This window comes from Cnephaeus nilssonii, assembly GCF_951640355.1.
Source record: "Cnephaeus nilssonii genome assembly, chromosome: 1".
NCBI lineage: Eukaryota > Metazoa > Chordata > Mammalia > Chiroptera > Vespertilionidae > Cnephaeus > Cnephaeus nilssonii.
The window spans coordinates 18,953,425-18,973,054 of record NC_137072.1 but is presented as its reverse complement, the minus strand read 5'-3'; the positions used below and the strand labels follow the sequence as shown (position 1 = coordinate 18,973,054).

The 19,630-nt window shown below is 42.1% G+C and overlaps 1 protein-coding gene across 1 annotated transcript in view; it reads right to left on the bottom strand.

The window, feature by feature from the left end:
• Positions 1-19,630, bottom strand: part of PRTFDC1 (phosphoribosyl transferase domain containing 1) — a gene marked incomplete at its 3' end in the record, with an annotated part of 98,756 nt that overhangs the window by 10,180 nt on the left and 68,946 nt on the right. The window contains 1 exon segment of the mRNA XM_079772735.1: positions 8,736-8,801. Within this exon segment, the coding sequence (XP_079628861.1) occupies positions 8,736-8,801 (66 nt within the window).

Genomic DNA, 19,630 nt, shown 5'->3' with positions numbered 1-19,630 from the left:
AATTGCCTTTGTAGTTGGTTTGTCAATCTAAGATTATGCCCTGGATTTGTAACTCTCTTTTAATTTAAAATCTCTCTCTTTTTCTGAACTTCTGTTTCTCAGTTTAATAATTTTTGATATCATCTATTTGCTGTATTGCACAATAGATGAGAATTTAGTTCTTTCACACTAACTCACTTCCTTTCCCCATCCCTAATGCAGTTACTTTGTTATGACTCTAACTTCTTGTGCTGCTTACATTTTCCCCAATAAAGAGTGAAGTAGTGTCCTATAATTATATTTCCTCTTAGAGCTGTTTACTTTTTTTCTTGGAATTCATAATTGGTGTTTTTTTTTTTTTTTATCATCTTCCATTGTCTTATCCTGAAATAACCCTTCCATTATTTTTTTAAAGCAAGCTTTTCTTTCTTGGAACAATTATTGTGAGAAAAACATTGGTTAGTTTAACTATATTTCTCAGAGGGTTCTGGAGGATTAAAGAATGTGTTGGTAATATCTGTAACAATACCAAGACCTTTCTGTTATGTACAGCATTGTAAGTATTAGAAAGTACAATCATTTAGTGGGCTTATGAATGATGGGCAGGGAATGCTGGTAGGGACACACTGGCTGCTATTAAAAGGAAACTAAGCAGATATCTAGAGTTAGTTAGTGAGTCATACAGAACAGTATTACATATATATTTACTTTCATTTACAGAACATCATACTATGTTTTCAAATTCTTCACTGGTAATATATGCCACTGTCCGGATTTTTCAGTGGGACGTGTGTTACACGAAAAGGTCACCTCTGACCAGAGCAATGCCTTTCATGCTTTTGGAAACTTGACCTTCATGTGAAACTTTTAGGGGTAGAATTAGAATATTGGGGACTAGCTATTAGTTATAAGAAATACTAATAAGAAATATTAATCGTGCTCTGTTAACCACGATTGTTTTGTTCTGATTAAAGAAAGCACATTCAAACCTGGCTGGGAATTGTACACGGGACCCGGGAGCTCACCTGGAAATGCAGCCCATCCTCCTCACCTGGGAAGATTAACAACCAAGTTTGTTGCGGAAAGGCAACAATGGAGTCCCCGATGCCCCCTGCCCTTTGCAAACCCCCAGCCCACATTGCCCACATTGCCTATAATGTGTAACCATTATACCCATTCTTATTCCTTTTTCCCACTTCCCCATGTAATCTTTGTCTGTGTACCATATAAGCAGCTGGTTTATGGGGGATGGGGTGCAGAGCAGATTTTTGTGGGTGACCTGCTGCTCTCCCATACTGCCGGCATTATTGGAATAAATGCTCATATAGGATTCAACCCTGTCTCTGCTTAATGGGCTCAAGTAGTGACTGGCAGCCCGGACCCATCGGTTCTCTGGTTTCAAAACAAAAAGTAGCCCAAGAGGAGAAAGAAAGCAAGTATCCCAATTTGGAAGCTTTTTCACCAGTATCTAAAAGAACTAATCTCTTTACATTTTCATGTACCAAGATTAACTTTACAAGATAAAGGACGAAGACTAACTCATCTTTATACTCTCAACATATAACACAGAGACAGGTATATAGTAGCTGCTCAAGAAATGCCTGTGGAACAGATCAACAATTCTGACCTAATTTCTTTTACTTTCTCTAGTTTGCTATACTTTTGATACACCCTCTCCATTTTTCCCTTAATGATGTACAAGTCCTCCTTAATTAAGTTATACTTAATATTTACTGTTTTTAATTTGGCACTAAGAAATCTTCTAAAATTCCTTTTTTTTTTTTTTTTTAGTGGGCAGCCTCGGAAATTTCATCAGAACACATTGTGCCTCCTAAACATTTGCAATCTGATAACTCTGATCACTGATGTTCGCCAGTTTCTGTCTTAGTCATCTCATCGCACCTAGCTCACTTCCTCCCAGAAAGCCAGTAAAATCTGCAGCCTGAGGGCCACCGGCAAAATTCTATGGGGAATCTCTGAAGTGTGTTCTTTCCCTGCTTATTGTATGATCCTATTCGAAGCGAATCACATCGAGCTTACTGAAGAAGAGGAAAAGAAGAAGGAAAGAATTATACAAACCTAAATGGTTTTCTTAAATAGGTTAGTCTTTTAAAACACAAAATGATTAGCATATCACAGTCTAATCTTCAGCAGCTCAGTTTTGCGACTGCGGTCACACCAAGCAGAGGGGATGCCAAGCATGAATAGGAGTGTGAAGATAAACCCCAGGGAGAAAGGAATGTAGTTCAGCATTTCATTTTATGTGGTAATTCACAAAATTGCCAGAAACATCAGTTGGTGGGCATTTCCATTATTGTTCTCAGCCTAGTCAGATGCAATAAAAAGGAATGATTTCAAGAGTGAAGGCAGCCAAATAGGACATTTTGGCAGGTTTCAATGTTTCATTCTGGCATTTGATTAGAAACTTATTTAGGGGTGGGGGTGGGGGGGGCACGTCTCCTGAATCTTGCACTTAACCTGCACGTCTGTGTTTTCCCGTTGCCAGATTTGAGCTTGTTTCCGTGCATTTGGTTTTATTCCACTCTGTCAGAGATTTCTCTTGAACATGAATAAAATCTTCTTGCTTTACATACATTTTATGAAGTGCCAGGATTAAATCAACTTTGAAAAAAATCAGCCAGAGAACACGGAGCACAGACAGCTTAAACTCACTGAGTAAAATGCTTTCAACATTGTGAGTGAAGAGGCCATTTAACTCCATCATTGAGGGCTCCCTTTTTCAACAGCCATGACCTATTTCGAATCATGACCCAGCCAGCCTCCCTTGTGAATGTCTCTCTCTTTGCCTAAAAAAAAAAAAAAGAAAAGAAAAAGAAAAAGAAAAGAAAAGAAAGAAAGAAAAGAAAAAGGAAGGAAGGAAATAAAGAAGAGAGGTGCATGGGGGCTGTCTAGAGTCTCCCTTTTCTAAATATTTTAACTCTCACATCTTTAGAGGGATTAAGAGTTATATGGGACAGTTATGGGGCTTTTAGCGCTTCTAACTTATAATATGGAAAATTACACAGGTAAGCTGTTTCCCCATTTTTTAAAAGGTCTTTCATAAACAAATTTGAAAACCTCCTTTCTAACCCTCCTGCCTTCATGTAATCATTTAACTCTGTCTCTGCTCCTTCTCTTCCACTCCTGTCTTGCTCAAGTAGTTCAATTACACACTCAGGTTTGCTCCACCAACACCACCTCCTGGCTGGCCTCTCCCCCTTCCTTCTGTCAAGTCTACCCTCCTGCCAGGTTCATTTTCCCAAAACACAGCTTCATGATGTCACCTCTGCTCAACAACTTTTGTGGCTCCTCTTTGCTTTTCTGAGCAATTCAAACTCTTTATTGAGAAATTCAATGTATTCTATAGGCCAAATCCAATTTACACGTTCAGTTTTATAAAATTATTATTTCTATACTTCTGACTAATTTCCTTCACTCACACTGACCCACGCCTGTCCTCTGCTCTCCTATTCCCTGCCCTTATTCAATGGTGTTCTTCCTCTCTCTTCTGTGTTAGTCCCTGACCTTCTGGTCCCAAGGAAACCCTCATCCTCCTTTCACTAAGATAATTACAGTCCCAAGAAACCATTCCTTCTTTGGATTTCTTTAAGCTCAAGGAAAGAGTCTTGTGTGGAAAGCATGTGCTCATTTAGACAGAGTCAGGGAACGCCTCCCTTACACAGAAGACTTTAGGCTGAGACCTGCAGGATAGGAGGAGAATGGATTCCAGGTGGAGGCCACAGCTTGTCCAAGATCTTGGCAGGAAGGAGCTTAGCCAGTGTGGTTAGAGCATTGTGAGGAGGTTAGGGTGGTGTCTAATGATATTGGGAAGGAGACAAGGCCAGATCATGCAGGTTTTACAAGCTGTACGAAGGGGTTCGGACTATAACCTCGAGCACTGGGCATGGTGCTGCTAGATAAAATACAGAACACCCAGTCAAATTTGAATTTCAGATAAATAACAACTAACTTTTTAGTGTAAGTATGTTCTAAATATTACAAGGGGCATACGTATATTAAAACGTATTTAATTGTTTATTTGAAATTCCAATTTAACTTGGTATCCTGTTTTCCATTGTTTTTGTTAAGTCTGCTAACCCTAGTTGAGAGGTTGCTGAAAGGTTTTTGGTAGGCAAGAGATGTGATCCCATTTGTACTTTAAGAAGACCCCTTTGGCTGCTTTGTGGAGAATGGTAAAGGGTGGCAAAGTTAACTAAAGGTAGAAGTTCAAGAAGACCAGTCAGTCCAGCACAGCAACCCAAAGGAGGGGTGGTGGTGGCCTCGCCCTGGGAGACCAGTGCTTCTCCAACCTCAATGTCCAAGGGGATCATCTAAGCCTCTTGTTAGAATGAACTCCATTCAGAAGATGTGGGGTGGGATCTGAGATACTACATTTCTAATAAGCTTCCACGTGGTACTGACCTTGCTGGTCCCTAGAGCAAGCGTGTCAGACTCAAAGGCTAACAGAGGCCAAATAAACAAGGTTTAAGTTTATGTGGGCCACAAATAAACAAAAGCTTCAACTTTCATAGAAACGTAGGTTTATTTCAATAGAGACATGCTGAATGCAAAGGGCTGAAATAAATAAGTAATCATTAACATAAAATAATAGAACATTTTAATAAAATTTAATATTTTTTTCTTGAACATTAACTTACCAGACACTGAATAACTATACAAATTAATAAGCATGACACAAATAAACCTATTTTTCTTGTTCTCAGAAAGCGAAATGTTTCCTGTTGTGCACACCAAACAAGTCAGTCCAAGACTAATGACGTGGCAGTTGGCTGCTAACATATTCGCTGCTGGTATTAGTGGAGAGAAAAGGTGCGCCTGCATGTAAGGCGCATAAGGGAAATGAATGCAACACGGTTATAGTAATCAGTCATTAGCGAACATTGTAGTTTGTTATTAATAATTATGTATAACAGGATATTGTAAAAATTAAGTGACAAAATTTTTATTAAAATGTTTCTTACATACTGTTATACTAGAGGTCCCATGCACAAAGATTCGTGCAAGAATGAGCCTTTCTCCCCCTGGCTGCTGGCACCGCCTTCGCTCTGGCCGGAGCCGCCTTTCTGCCTTCCCATGCTACCCAGAGGCTCGGAGCAGCTGGGGTGGTGTGGCACACCCCGCCCCCAGCCACTCGGCACCTGCATATGCAAATAAACCTGCCACCTTCGTTGGGTTAATTTGCATACTCACTCCTGATTGGCTGGTGGGCGTAGCGAAGGTACAGTCATTTAGCATCTTACTCTTTTATTAGTGTGATTGTCTGGGCGCGAGTTTGACATGCTTGCCCTAGATCAAAGGTTGGCAAACTATTGCCCATTGGCTAAATCTGGCCTGCTGCCTATTTTTGTAAATGAAATTTTATTGAAATATAGCCACTTGTTTCCATGTTATCTATGGCTGCTTTCATGCTATGACTGCAGAGTTAAGCAGTTGCCACAGAGACTCTATGTCCCATAAACCTAAAATACAGTACTTACTATCTGGCCCTTATCAGAAAAGTTTGCTGAACCCTGCCTTAGACCACACTTTGAGTAGCAAGGGTCTAGACTTGGGTGATTACCAAGGAGATGGAGAGAAATAGGCAGATTCGAGGTATACGTGAAGGCACAGAGTGTGGTGTCCACTGGCGTGTTCAGCATTCCCTTCTGATGCAAGCCTAGGCACCTGGAACTGCAGGATCTTCAACCTTACATTGTTGTGACAGCTGAGAACCTGGCTAATCGATGTTGATTCATCTTAGAAATGTTAAACCATTTGTATTCTAAGGCCAAGGGGTTTTACTTGGCATATGTTGTACGTCTATGTACCCACGGAGAGTATAAAGATACTGCAAAATGGTACCTGGTAACCTGAAAGAATCAATTGTCAGAATAGTAAAAGTTGAAGCTGACTCCTGTCATCCTTACTGCTGGCTGGTTTCCCATCTCTCTTACCTCAACTTCCATAGTCTCTACTTTCTTATGGGGATAGTCTGTGTAGTAATTATGGGACTGGACACTGAGGCACAGCGCTATCACCCCTTCTGCTTACTCTAGCCTCCAGTAAGAAGTACCCATTCCTCAACCTCCTTTCTATTTCTTAATGGAAGGGACTACCCGGTGCTTACCTAAGAGGCAAATTATTCTAAAAGAAAACAGAACATGATTTTAGAAGAAGGACAGAAGGACCATAATTCCATGTGCAATTTTTTTCATGGGGGCATTCATTTGGGGTTCTTAGAGTTGCCACTTTGACAGACCCCATGATAAAAGCACAAGATACATAATAAACTTGTATAATCTTATATAATAAAGAAGTAATATGCAAATTAATGCTTATGTCCTCACAAGATGGCTGCCTACGACCACGCTGGCAGGGGGGTTAGTGAGGGATGACCAAACGACTGAACAGCAGGCTGTGTGGGGTGACCAGGCCAGTGGGGGCCAGTAAGGGGTGACCAGGCCAGCAGGGAGGGGGCAGTTGGGGGCAACCTGGCTGGCAGTGGGGGGAAGTTAGGGGCAACCAGGCTGGCAGGGGGGCAGTTAGGGGTGATCAGGCCAGCACACAGAGGCAGTGAAGGGTGATCAAGCCAGCAAGGGGAGCAGTTAGGGAGTAGGTAGGCAGGCAGGTGAGCGATTAGGAGCCAGTGGTCCAGGATTGTGACAGGGATTTCTGACTGCCGGTTTAGGCCCGATTCCAGGGATCGGGCCTAAACCGGAAGTCGGACATCCCCAAGGGGTCCCTGATTGGAGAGGGTGCAGGCTAGGCTGAGGAGACCCCCCGCCCCCGCCCCCGTGCACAAATTTTGTGCACCGGGCCTCTAGTAATTCTATAAGGCAATGTCATACAACAAAGTACTAAAATGTCTTATGTTAATTAGATGTTACCTAGACTTATGGTGATTATTTTGCAATATATACAAATATTGAATCATTATGTTGTACATCTGAAACTAATATGTTATATGTCAATTTTTAAAATGTGCATTAACTTAGAATTCAGTTGCTATTTATAAACATATCTATCAGATCTTAGGAGAAAAAAGTACAGTAATAATATTAGCTTGGTATAATGACTTAAATTATGTTTGCCTCATCTTTTCCTAAATAAAAGCAAAGCTTCATATTGAACTAACATTTGCATACAAAAACTATATAAAACAGATGTAGCTTAATATTGGGCTGTGTTCACTATCACATGCCAGCTTTTGACTTTCAGGAATACTGATGACATATTTCCTCAATACTACAGGCTGCAACCTAGCTTTATCTCTGATGTTTACTTCCCCATTTGATAAAAACGTACTGTTTAAGTTGGGTGATCTTATCACACACATTAAGTTAAACATATTACTATAGACTTGCACATACATATATTGATACATTATGGATCATGGAAGCTGAAGTAAGAGAGATGGAAGACCAGCCAGCAGTAAGGACAGGAGTCGGCTTCAACCTTCGCTAGCCTGACAAATGATTCTTTCAGGTTACCAGCTACCATGGACTGACACATGCAAATTTTCAAATAGCGATAAAATTATACATTTCATAAAGATAAAATAAAGGTAAGTTAAAAGAAAAAAAATAAAATGACATCATTTAAAGACCACTCCAGGGGTGTTAAAATTTATGAATTTTGAGAAATCGCTTTGTGTATTTTAGCTTTCTAGGATGTTATTCTATACACTGAAGTAGTAACATCAAATGGTGGCCTAGTGCTATGTTAGCATCAAGTTAATTCCAATTTCTATGGAACATAATTTACTACTAGATAGTAATTTAACACTTGGATGCTACAATTTTCCTTCAGAGTCAAGGGAAGTAGCTGTTTTGTAATGAGTCCTTATGGTGTTGGAGTGTCCTGAGTGTTATTATTCATCTTTTGATTAAATGGGACTGGTATTCCTTTCCACCATTCGGGCATTGCATAACAATAACAACCACAAATAGGAGAGATTAAGCTTGTGTAACAGACTGAGCTATTTTACTTAAAAAGCTGGAGTTGTTCAGAGATAATGGATACAAGATATATCAGGAGGGAGAGCTGACCAAAATCAAAATCTGTGTTTCTTTCATTTACAGCAAAACTTTCACTTCAGGTCACATTGATGCAAAGAGCATATGCTTTATGAAACACTCTTGCATTCGATGCATGCATTTATGTCAGAATCCAAACTATTTTTTTTCACTGGATTGCTAAGCCTTGGCAAGTTTTGGAATTCCATGTTAAAATGGAAAGTGTTTTCTCCATGATCTAACGGGTTAAATCTTTTTAATAAGGGGGGGGGAAGGGCTGAAAAATGTGCTGTCACGGAAGTCTTTTTTATTCTCTCCCCAAATTTTGTACATTTCAACAAACATGTGTATTAAATGTCTTACTGAAGTGCCTGGGTGCTGAGGCATAGATGAGGGACATAAAGCAGACAAGTAAAGGGAAAAGCCTCCTTTTCAGGAGGCACCTGAAAGGGTGAGCAGACAAGGAGTGCCAAGGGGGTCTGCAATACGAGGTTGTCTGAAATAAGATTGGAAGAGAGCTCGCAGACGAAAGATTTGGTCTGCATCATGTCCTGGAAGCATTATAAAGGAGTGTTTTATAAAGGAGAAATCATTACAAGAGTTCACACATCTATTTGCATGAATTAGCAAACCCTGGAGAGTGTCTGAAATGTGTTGCAAGTGCTGACCTGAAATGAAGGTCACTGATTTCCCCACAACATCAGGCATCAGTGCGAACTGAGCAGCGTCACAGGAGCAAACCTTTCCTGCCAGTGTTGAAAGATCATAGCCTCCAATCATCTGCATCTCGCCCATGAACTGGTCATTCTAAAAACAGAGAGGCCAATATTTTACTGTACAAGGAAGCCTGTAGAGCACATTTTTCTGTCTACCCAGCTAGTGGCTAGATTGCGCCTCACAAAGATAGCACAAATAGCTAATACAGGTTCTTGGTTGCCTATGGTTACCAATAGCCACTCGCTGCTCCTGTGCTTGAGACAAAGCATTCTAATGACTGGGGGAGAGAGGGAATGGAAGGAGTGCAGAGAGGACAAACAAACCTAATTTTGAAACAGAAAACTGGAAGGCGTCTCAACCTCCCCTGAGGCAGACGGAAAGGGAGAAGACAGTCATACTCCTGGGGTGGGGAGAGCCCCGGGAGTCCCAGGAGTGCGCCAAGCATTTGTCAACTGTGCCCACATGTCTGCAGTGGGGAACAATGACACTGTGGTTCCCAACGCAATTACAGGCCTCCTCCACTCCCTGCCAGCGCGGGTCCTTTCCCGCAGCAGATGTCGAGGGCAATTCTAACAGGCCAAGTACCAAGAACCACTGCACTTAGACCTTCAGACATGGATGACAAAGTCTCAGGAACTCTCTGCAGTTCTAGGAAAATGAGACTCAGAACTTTTGTAGAAGACTTTTCACTCAAATCTCATGAGGTTATGAGCATTGGCTTTCACGAGGCTTCTGTAAGGCACATCACCCTGTCCTAATTAACCACACACACACACACACACTAAACAAAATATGGATTGTTAGTGAATATCACAACAGATAACATGGGGGCAAAACAGCAAACCGAGTGCAGGCAAGTTGTTTTTTAACTTCATTACGGAGACTCAGTCAAGGAACTGAAGCAAATACCCTCCAGGCCTCATGACCCAGCAAGAGGGCTGTAATGTTGCAACCCCTTGCTGCAAACAATGACCCGAGGGAGCAGACGACAGTGTAGGCACCATGTGTACATTGTGGAACCAGGACACATCTCCCATTACTTCTGTGGACAATTATTGCTTTTGCCAGTTCAGTGCTTTCTTCCCTGTTTCTGCCCAGACGGCTCCGCCTCCTTCTGGGGGAATTCATTCCATATGGATCAGGTGGAGCTAGGCCTTAACCATGCAAACCAGCTATGCCTGAAGATATCCCCAGCCCTGGACTTTCCACCTACCAAAGCCAATTTATTCCCTTCGGAATTTTCTTGGGTTGGTTTGAATTGGATTCTGTCACCTGAAACTGAGTCTCGATCTAGACATAGAGTTACTTTATAATAGAAATGGTCATCAGGGAAGGGGAAAAAACAACAGGCAAATAAACAGTATAATAGTTTTACCAATGAAACAGGGTTTGTCTTTTTATCTTTTTGTTCAAGAGGAAAAATAAATGACTTTAACATGTTTTTACGTCTGCTTGATAAGGCATTCACTCCTTACTGCAAAGGAGTGGAGAGAGTTCTTGAAAATGATTCATTAAGTTAGATTAAAAATAATTATTTTCTTCTTGTGAATGAATCTTAAAAGGATAAAATCAAAAGAATATCCAGAATTCCTGGATCTTTTGCTGTTTTTGTACAGGCATATGTAATCATATATTAGCAAGCAATCATGTCAATAGGTTAAGAACGTGTTGAAAATGTTGAAGGAGAAAATTTTGTCATTTCTTTTTTCTTTTTAAATATATTTTATTGATTTTTTTTACAGAGAGGAATAGAGAGTTAGAAACATCGATGAGAAAGAAACATCAACCAGCTGCCTCCTGCACACCCCCCACTGGGGATGTGCCCGCAACCAAGGTACATGCCCTTGACCGGAATCGAACTTGGGACCTTTCAGTCCGCAGGCCGATGCTCTATCCACTGAGCCAAACCTGTTTCGGCAAATCTTGTCATTTCTAGAGGTGCTAAGATACAGGAGTTAACAGAAGAAGAATTTCTGCATATTAGACTCAAATATATATATATATATATATATATATATATATATATATATATATATATATATATATATTGATTTCCGAGAGTAAGGGAGAGGGAAAGAGAGATAGAAACATCAGTGATGAGAGAAAATCATTGATTGGCTGCCTCCTGCATGCCCCACACTAGGGACAAGCCCACAACCCTGCACGTGCCCTGACTGGGAATTGAACCTCAACTTCCTGGTTCATAGGTCCATACTCAACCACCAAGCCACACCAGCTGGACTCAAATATGTTCTTTAAAAAATGTTTTTATTGATTTCAGAGTTAGCAAAGGAGAGAGAAATATCGATGTGAGAGTGGAACATTGACCAGCTGCCTCTTGCACACTTCTTACTAGAGATCGAGCCTGCAACCTGGGCATGTGTCCTGACTGGGAATTGAACCAGTGACTTCCTGATGTATAGGATGATGCTCAACCAATTGAGCCACACCAGCCAGGCTCAAATATGTTCTTAATAGCAACAGGAAAAATAAAATTTCAGTACCTCCAGAGGACTGAGGTATACAGTACTAGATACAACTATTAAACCACAAAGTTTAATGTAACAAATGAGATTTTTACTTTGCCAGATCAGAGTGTATTTCACAATACTTCTATTATCATCTCTATTCTACTGATTAAAAAAACAACACAATACCTCAGAAAGCTAAATAATATGTTCTAAGTCACACAGTAGGGCGGGGTGCTAAGCAAGTCTTATTTCTGAAGGTCTTACTTAAGTGCAAGTTTATAATGTGTTTATTTTTATTTATTTACTAGAGGCCCATTGCATGATATTCGTGCAAGAATAGGCCTGCCGAAACCGGTTTGGCTCAGTGGATAGAGCGTCGGCCTGCGGACTCAAGGGTCCCAGGTTTGATTCCGGTCAAGGGCATGTACCTTGGTTGCAGGCACATCCCCAGTAGGGGGTGTGCAAGAGGCAGCTGATCGATGTTTCTCTCTCATCGATGTTTCTAACTCTCTATCCCTCTCTCTTCCTCTCTGTAAAAAATAAATAAAATATATTTTAAAAAAATAAAATAAAAAAAATAAAATAAAATGAAAACTCTCAGAGCTAAAAACAACAGACCAGGGGGATGTGTCAGAGTGTCTCTAGAACTCTAGGAATACGTTTAAAAAAAGAAAAAAAAGAATAGGCCTTCCTTCCCCTGGCTTCGCTCCTGGCTGCCTGGGAGCTGGCAAGTCTCTGCTCCCTGGCCACCCGGGAGCTGCCAAGTCCCTGCTCCTGGCCGGAGCACCACTCCTGTAGCTCCCTCCACCCCCCTTCCTCCCCCTCATAGCAGGCATCCTGCCCCGGCCGTCGCTCCATGCCTGCATATGCAAATTAAACTGCCATCTTTGTTAGGTTAATTTGCATACTCATTCCTGATTGGCTGTGGGCATAGCGGAGGTATGGTCAATTTACATGTTTGTTATTATTAGGTAAGATATTGTTGATAGTATTACAGGTGTCTTCTTCTTTCTCTCCCTTTACCCACCTCCACCCAGCTTCTGTCCCCCTCCCTCTGGCCACCACCACACTGTTATCTATGTCCATGGGACATAGATATGCATATATGTTCTTTGGCTAATCTCTTCACCTTCTATAACATGTTTTAAATATTAGATTTGTCTTTAATTCATGTGGAACTTATATCTCCCAAGTATGTGTATAGTGAATTGTCTGAATACCATTTATTAAATTGTTTATTTTTTTCCCCTACTGGTTTGAAATGTCATTGGTTTTGATTTGATAATATTTTATTTGGGGTTGTTCATCTTATCTTCATAAGATTGGCCTACAGCCGAAACCGGTTTGGCTCAGTGGATAGAGCGTCGGTCTGCGGACTGAAAGGTCCCAGGTTCGATTCCGGTCAAGGGCATGTACATTGGCTGCGGGCACATCCCTGGTAGGGAGTGTGCAGGGGGCAGCTGGTCGATGATTCTCTCTCATCGATGTTTCTAGCTCTCTATACCTCTCCCTTCCTCTCTGTAAAAAATCAATAAAATATATTAAAAAAAAAAAAAAAAAGATTGGCCTACAGTTTTAAAGCAAAATGATGTTGGCCTCATATAATGAAGTGGGTGGTTCTTTATTTTTTTTCTTTTTTAAAAATTTTATTTTTCAATTACAGTAGACATTCAATGTTATCAAATTTTAGATATTATTATATATATATATATATATATATATATCTATATATATATATATATATAAGCCTAAGCGACCTTTATGACCAGACAATTGACTGGTCAACTGAATGACGGTCTACTGATCGCTATGACGTGCACTGACCACCAGGGGGCAGACACTCAATGCAGGAGCTGCCCCCTGATGGTCAGTGCGCTCCCACAGCCAATCTTTCGCGGCTGGCCAACCTCCTGCAGTTCCTCCCCCCCCCCCCCGCCCCCGGCTGGCCTGATTGGCCCTAGTCGGGACTGGGTGAGACAGCCCAATCGCCTCAATCACTGGCCAGGCAGAGGGACCCCACCCATGCACTAATTCATGCACCGGGCCTCTAGTGTTGTATAAATTTACAAAGTGATACCCCTGATAATTCACATAAACACCTGGCACCATACATAGTTATTGCAATATTATTGACTATATTCCCTATGCTGAACTTAACATCCTTGTGATAATTTTTGTTTTATTAAAAACTAGAGGCCCGGTGCACGAAATTCGTGCACGGAGGGGGGTTGTCCCTCAGCCCAGCCTGTACCCTCTCCAATCTGGGACCCCTCAAGGGATGTCCGACTGCCCGTTTAGGCCCGATCGGGCCTAAACGGGCAGTCGGACATCCCTCTCACAATCCAGGACTGCTGGCTCCCAACTGCTTGCCTGCCTGCCTTCCTGATTGCTCCTAACCGCTTCTGCCTGCCTCTCACAATCCAGGACTGCTGGCTCCCAACTGCTTTCCTGCCTGCCTTCCTGATTGCCCCTAACCGCTTCTGCCTGCCAACCTGATCACCCCCTAACCACTCTGCTGCCAGCCTGTTTGCCCCCAACTTCCCTCCTCTGCCGGCCTGGTCACCCCTAACTGCCCTCTCCTGCAGGGTTGATCACCTCCAACTGCCCTCCCTTGCAGGCTTGGTCCCTCTCAACTGCCCTCCCTTGCAGGCCAGGTGCCTCCCAACTGCCCTCTCCTGCTGGCCATCTTGTGGTGGCCATCTTGTGTCCACATGGGGGCAGGATCTTTGACCACATGGGGGCAGCTATATTGTGTGTTGCAGTGATGATCAATCTGCATATTACTCTTTTATTATATAGGATAGAGGCCTGGTACAGGGGTGGGGGCCATTTGCCCTGAAGGGTGTCCCTGATCAGGGTGGGGTTCCCTTGGGGCGTGGGGCGGCCTGAGCGAGGGGCCTGTGGTGGTTTGCAGGCCGGCCACGCCCCCTGGCAACCCAAGCAGAGGCCCTGGTATCTGGAATTTATTTTCCTTCTACAATTGAAACTTTGTAGCCTGGAGCAGAGCCAAGCCTGGGGCTCCCTCCGAGGCCCGAAGCCATTTGTGTTGGGGTTATAATTGAAACTTTGTTGCCTTAAGCGGGTGGGCCCGGCCAGGGTGTGTGGAAAGCTTTGCTTCCCCTGTTGCCGGCGGCAACCCTGGCCTGCTCTCTCAAGCTCCATTCTGCCGTCATTTGTTTGAATTTGTTTACCTTCTATAATTGAAACTTTGTAGCTTGAGTGGAGGCTTAGGCCTGCAACGGCTGGCAGAAAGCTTGGCTTCCTCTGTTACCTAGGGAACCTTGCTCTCTGTGGCTGTAGCCATCTTGGTTTGGGTTAATTTGCATACTCGCTCTGATTGGATGGTGGGCGTGGCTGGTGGGCGTGGCTTGTGGGTGTGTCGGAGGTATGGTCAATTTGCATATTTGTCTATTATTAAATAGGATGTTTTTATTGATTTCAAAGAGGAAGGGAGAGAGAAAGAGATATACAAACATCAATAATGAGAAAGAATCATTTATCGGCTGCTTCCTACATGCCCCCCACTGGGAATTGAGCTCGCAACCCCGGGTATGTGCCCTGACCAGCAATTGAACCATGACCTCCTGGTTCATAGGTTGATGCTCAACCACTGAGCCACACTAGCTGGGACCAATATGTACTTCTTAATTCCTTCAACGTTTTACCCAGTATCCCAAACCCCCTCCACTCTGGTAACTACCAGTCTGTTTTTCAAAATTATAAGTCTGTTTCTATTTTGTTTGTTCATTTATTTTATTCTTTAGGTTTTAAATATAAGTAAAATCATATGGTATTTATCTTTCTCTGTCTGATTTATTTCACTTAGCATAATACTATCCATGCTGCCACAAATGGTAAGGTTTCATTCCTTTTATGGTTAAGTAATATTCCATTGTATATAGTATGTACCACTACTTTTTCTATCTACTGGTCTGTTGAAGGGTACTTGGGTTGATTCCATATTTTGGCTATTACAAATAATCTATCTATATAATAGAGGAATATGCAAATTAGCTTGGACACTGAAACGTCACAACTGAACAGCAGGAACCTAAGGCTACATGGCACCTGGCCAGGGCAAGGGACCTCAGGCCGCGCCCCCTGTCCCATGAGGCTTGACAGGGACCTTAGGCCGCGCCCCTTGCCCGGTGGGGCTTGATGGGGGATCTCAGGCCGCCGAGCCGGGAGACCTCAGGCTGCGCCCCCACCCCAGTGCCGGGTCAGGGGACCTCAGGCTGTTCCCCCTGCCTGGAGGGGCTTGACGGGGGACCTCAGGCCACATCCCCAGCCTGGCAGGGCTTGATGGGGGACCTAAGGCTGCACCCCCCCACCCGGAGGGCCTTGACGGGGGTGAGGCTGGCTGAGTCTGGGTCTCCTGCATTTTCGAAGTGCATGCGGGTGGTGGGCGGGGACTTGACTCTAGGTCCCACGTCGTGCCCCAGACTCTGACAGGAGGGAGATTTTCATATACATTTTACTAATTTTCTTTCCTCTCTGACACTTCTATTATAGAGAAAGGGCAAATAGCAATATTAAAATATTTGCTCTAATTAATTCCCTTTTAATGTGCATGAATTTCGTGCACCAGGCCACTAGTGCTACAATGAACATAGGGCTGAATATATTCTTTGGAATTAGTGTTTTGCGTTTTTTCAGATATATAGCCAGAATTAGAATTGCTGGGTCATAAGGCAGTTCCATTTTTATTATTTTGAGAACCTTCTATTCTATTTTCTTTAGTGGCTGCACCCACATGCATTCCCACCAATAGTGTATGAGGGTTCCCCTTTTTCCACATCCTTGCCAACACTTGTTATTTGTTGATTTATTGATGATAGCCATTCTGATAGATGTGAAGTGACATCTCATTGTGGTTTTCATTTCCATTTCTCTGATGATTAGTGATATTAAGCATCTTTTCATAGGCCTATTGGCCATCTGTATATCATCTTTTAAGAAGTGTCTATTCAAGTCCTCTACCTGTTTTTAATTGGGTTGTTTGTTTTGAGGGTGTTAGTTGAATGAATTCTTTATAAATTTTAGATATTAACCCTTTATTGAATGTATAATTGGCAAATAGGTTGTCTTTTGATTTTATTTATGGTTTTTTTTGCTGTATGAACCAGCTCTTGGTTTTGTTGATCTCTTGTATTGTGTGTATGGGGTTTTTTTGGGTTTATTTTTTTTAGACTCTGTTTCATTTATTTCCACTCTGATATTTATTATTTTCTTACTTCTACTCACTTTGGGCTTTGTTTGCTATTCTTTTTCTAGTTTCTTCCAAGTTTAGATTATTTGTTTGGGATTTTCCTTGTTTCTTGACAAGAAAATAAGACCCAATTATATGCTGTCTACAAGAGACCCCCTTAAGACTGTTTCGGTGTGTCTTACAGATTTTGGGTTGTGTTTTCATTTTCGTTTGTCTCAAGGTATCTTTTGATTTCTTCCTTGATCTCATTGTTAACCCATTCATTGTTTAGTAACATGTTATTTAGCCTCCATATGTTTGTGTGATTCTCAGTTTTTTTCTTGCAATTGATTTCTAATTTCATACCACTATGGTCAGAGAAGATGCTTAATATGACTTAAATGTTCTTAAATTTATTGAGACTTGTTTTGTGGTCTAATGTAGAGAATGGCTATAAGGTTAAGCCTCAGACTGACCTGTTGGCAAAGCCACAAACAAGTCCCAGGTTAGAGAGCACAGCCCTCTTAGCATAATTAAGCTTGACCTCATGACGCCCCCTAGATCCTTCCTAGGTAGCTAATGTGCTGTGGGAGGTGCAGCAAGTGCTGCCAAAACAAGTGAAACTCACAAGAACATTGTAACTATGGTGACCACTACCTTGTTTACCTCTGGCTATAAAATAACGCATCGGCTTGCATCTGGATCCCTCTCTGTGGCCTCAGCCAGGCACAGGAGATCCACCGAGCCCCAGCCTATTCTCTTTGTCTGTCTTTTCTTCAATCCTTCGCCACCCCTTCTCAGGCTCACTGAACCCTTGGCTGTGCTGGCCCGGCAGAGTCTAATATGTGACCTATCCTGGAAAATGTTCCATATGCACTAGAAAAGAATGTATATTCTTCTGCTTTGGGGTGAAATGCTCTAAAAATATCAATTAAATCCATCTAGTCTAATGTGTTATTTAAGGCCACTGTTTCCTTATTGATTTTTTTCTCTGAAATATCTACCCAGTGATGTTAATGGGGGTGTTAAAGTCCCCTACTATGACTGTATTACTATCAATTTCTCCTTAATGTCCATCAATATTTCCTTTACATATTTAGGTGCTTCTATGTTAGGTGTATAAATGTTTACAAGGATTATATTCTCTTGTTGTCTTGAGTCCTTTATCGTAATGTCCTTCTTTGGCTCATTATAGCCATTGTTTTAGTCTAGTTTGTGTAAGTATTGTTACCCCAGCTTTTTTGTTGGTTTCCATTTGCATGAAATACCATTTTCTATGCCTTTACTTTATGTCTGTGTGTGTCTTTTGATCTGAAGTGAGTCTCTTGTAGACAATCTTATTTTCTTATCCATTCAGCTACCCTTTGTCTTTTGATTACAGCATTTAATCCATTTACACTTAAAGTGATTATTGGTAGGTATTATTGCCATTATTGGCATTTTATTGTTCATATTTATGTTTCCTTCCCCCCCCCCTCCCCCCCGACCCATACTTCTTCTTAAAGAAGTCCCTTCAACATTTCTGGTAATACTGGGTTAATGGTGATGAACTCCTTTAGCATTTTCTTATCTGGGAAGCTCTTCATCTCTCCTTCATATTTAAATGATAGCTTTGCTGAGTACAGCAGTCTTGGTTCTAGGTCCTTGCTTTTCATCACTTTGAATATTTCTTGCCACTCCATCTGGCCTGCAAAGTTTCATTGAGATATCAGCTGATAGTGTATGGGAACTCCCTTGTAGGTAACTAATTGTCTTTCTCTTGCTGCTTTTAAGATTCTCTCTTTGTCATTAATCTTTGCCATTTTAATTATGATGTGTCATAGTGTGGGCTACTTTGAGTTCATCTTGTTTGGGACTCTCTCTGCTCCTTGAATTTTTGTGTCTTTTTTCTTCACCAGGTTAGGAAAGTTTTGTCATTATTTCTTCAAATAGCTTCTCAATCTCTTCTTCTCTTTCTTCTCCTTTTGGTAGTCTTATGATATGAATATTGTTATGTTTGATGTTGTCCCAGAGGTCCCTTAAATTAGCCTCATTTTTAAAGAATTGTTTTTTCTTTCTGCTGCTCTGATTGGATATTTTTTGCTACCAAATTGTTGAACTGATCCTCTGCTTCATTTAATATGCTGTTGAGTCCTTCTAGTGTATTATTTATTTCTGAATGGTTCTTTTCTTTGGTTTCTATGTCCTTTGTTATGCTGTTGAAGTTCTCACTAAGTTCCTTGAGGATCCTTATAACCATTGTTTGAACTCTGTATCAGGTAGATTGCTTGCCTCCATTCTATTTAGTTCTTTTTCTGGAGATTTCTCATGTTCTTTCATTGGGGGCATGTTTCTTTGTCTCCTCATTTTGGCTGCCTCTCTGTGTTTGTTTCTGTGTATTAGGGGTAGACCTGTTATGTCTTCCAGTCTTGGTAGGGTCTGATGTAGTGTCCTGTGGGGTACAATCATGCAATCTTCTTGATCACCTTAGCTGGGTGCTCTAGGAATATCACTTGTATGGTTTATGTGTGCCCTCCTGTTATCACTGGGTCTTGAATGCTGTTGGCACATCTGTGGGTTGACCCTCAGGCTGGCTGACTATCAGGATTGGACACAACCACAGTGTATGTGCTGGTCTAAAGGTGCTGACCCCACAAAGTGGAATTTGCCCCATCAGGGTCTGGTGCTTACTGAGACCTCTCTTTGGGTGTGCCACTTGTGGAACTAATTGGTGGTGCTCTGTTGTAGTCCCAAACCAGCATCCACTTGTGTTGGTTCTGGGGCCTCTTGGAAGTGACTCCAGTGCAGGCCAATGTCAAACCCTGCCAGTGACCAGCCCTGGGCTACCTGTTAGAAGGTGCAAAGAGATCCATGGATTGTAGCTGCTTCTACTGGAACTAGGTGTGTGTGGGAGGCCATCTGCCAACAAGCTGCCACCTGAGGCCATCTCCCACCAGTACTGGTCCTGGGGAAAGTCAGCAAAAGGCCCAAGGCACCTGAGATCTGCTGCCACCTGCCATTTAGGCTCAACCACTCTAAGAGAGTCGGTAGTACATGAGTTACATGTGGCAGGTTCTCAGGAAGTTACCTGATGTGTGTGTGTGTGTATGTGTGTATGTGTGTATGTGTGTGTGTGTGTGTGTGTAGTGGCGGGGGCGGTGGTGTTTACCAGGTTAATACTGTTTCAAACTTGGAAGCTGTTCTATACCTGAGATCACTCAGCAAACGTTTCATCAAGGCCAGGTACCACCCACCTGGACAACTGCAGTGGGGGTGGGGCC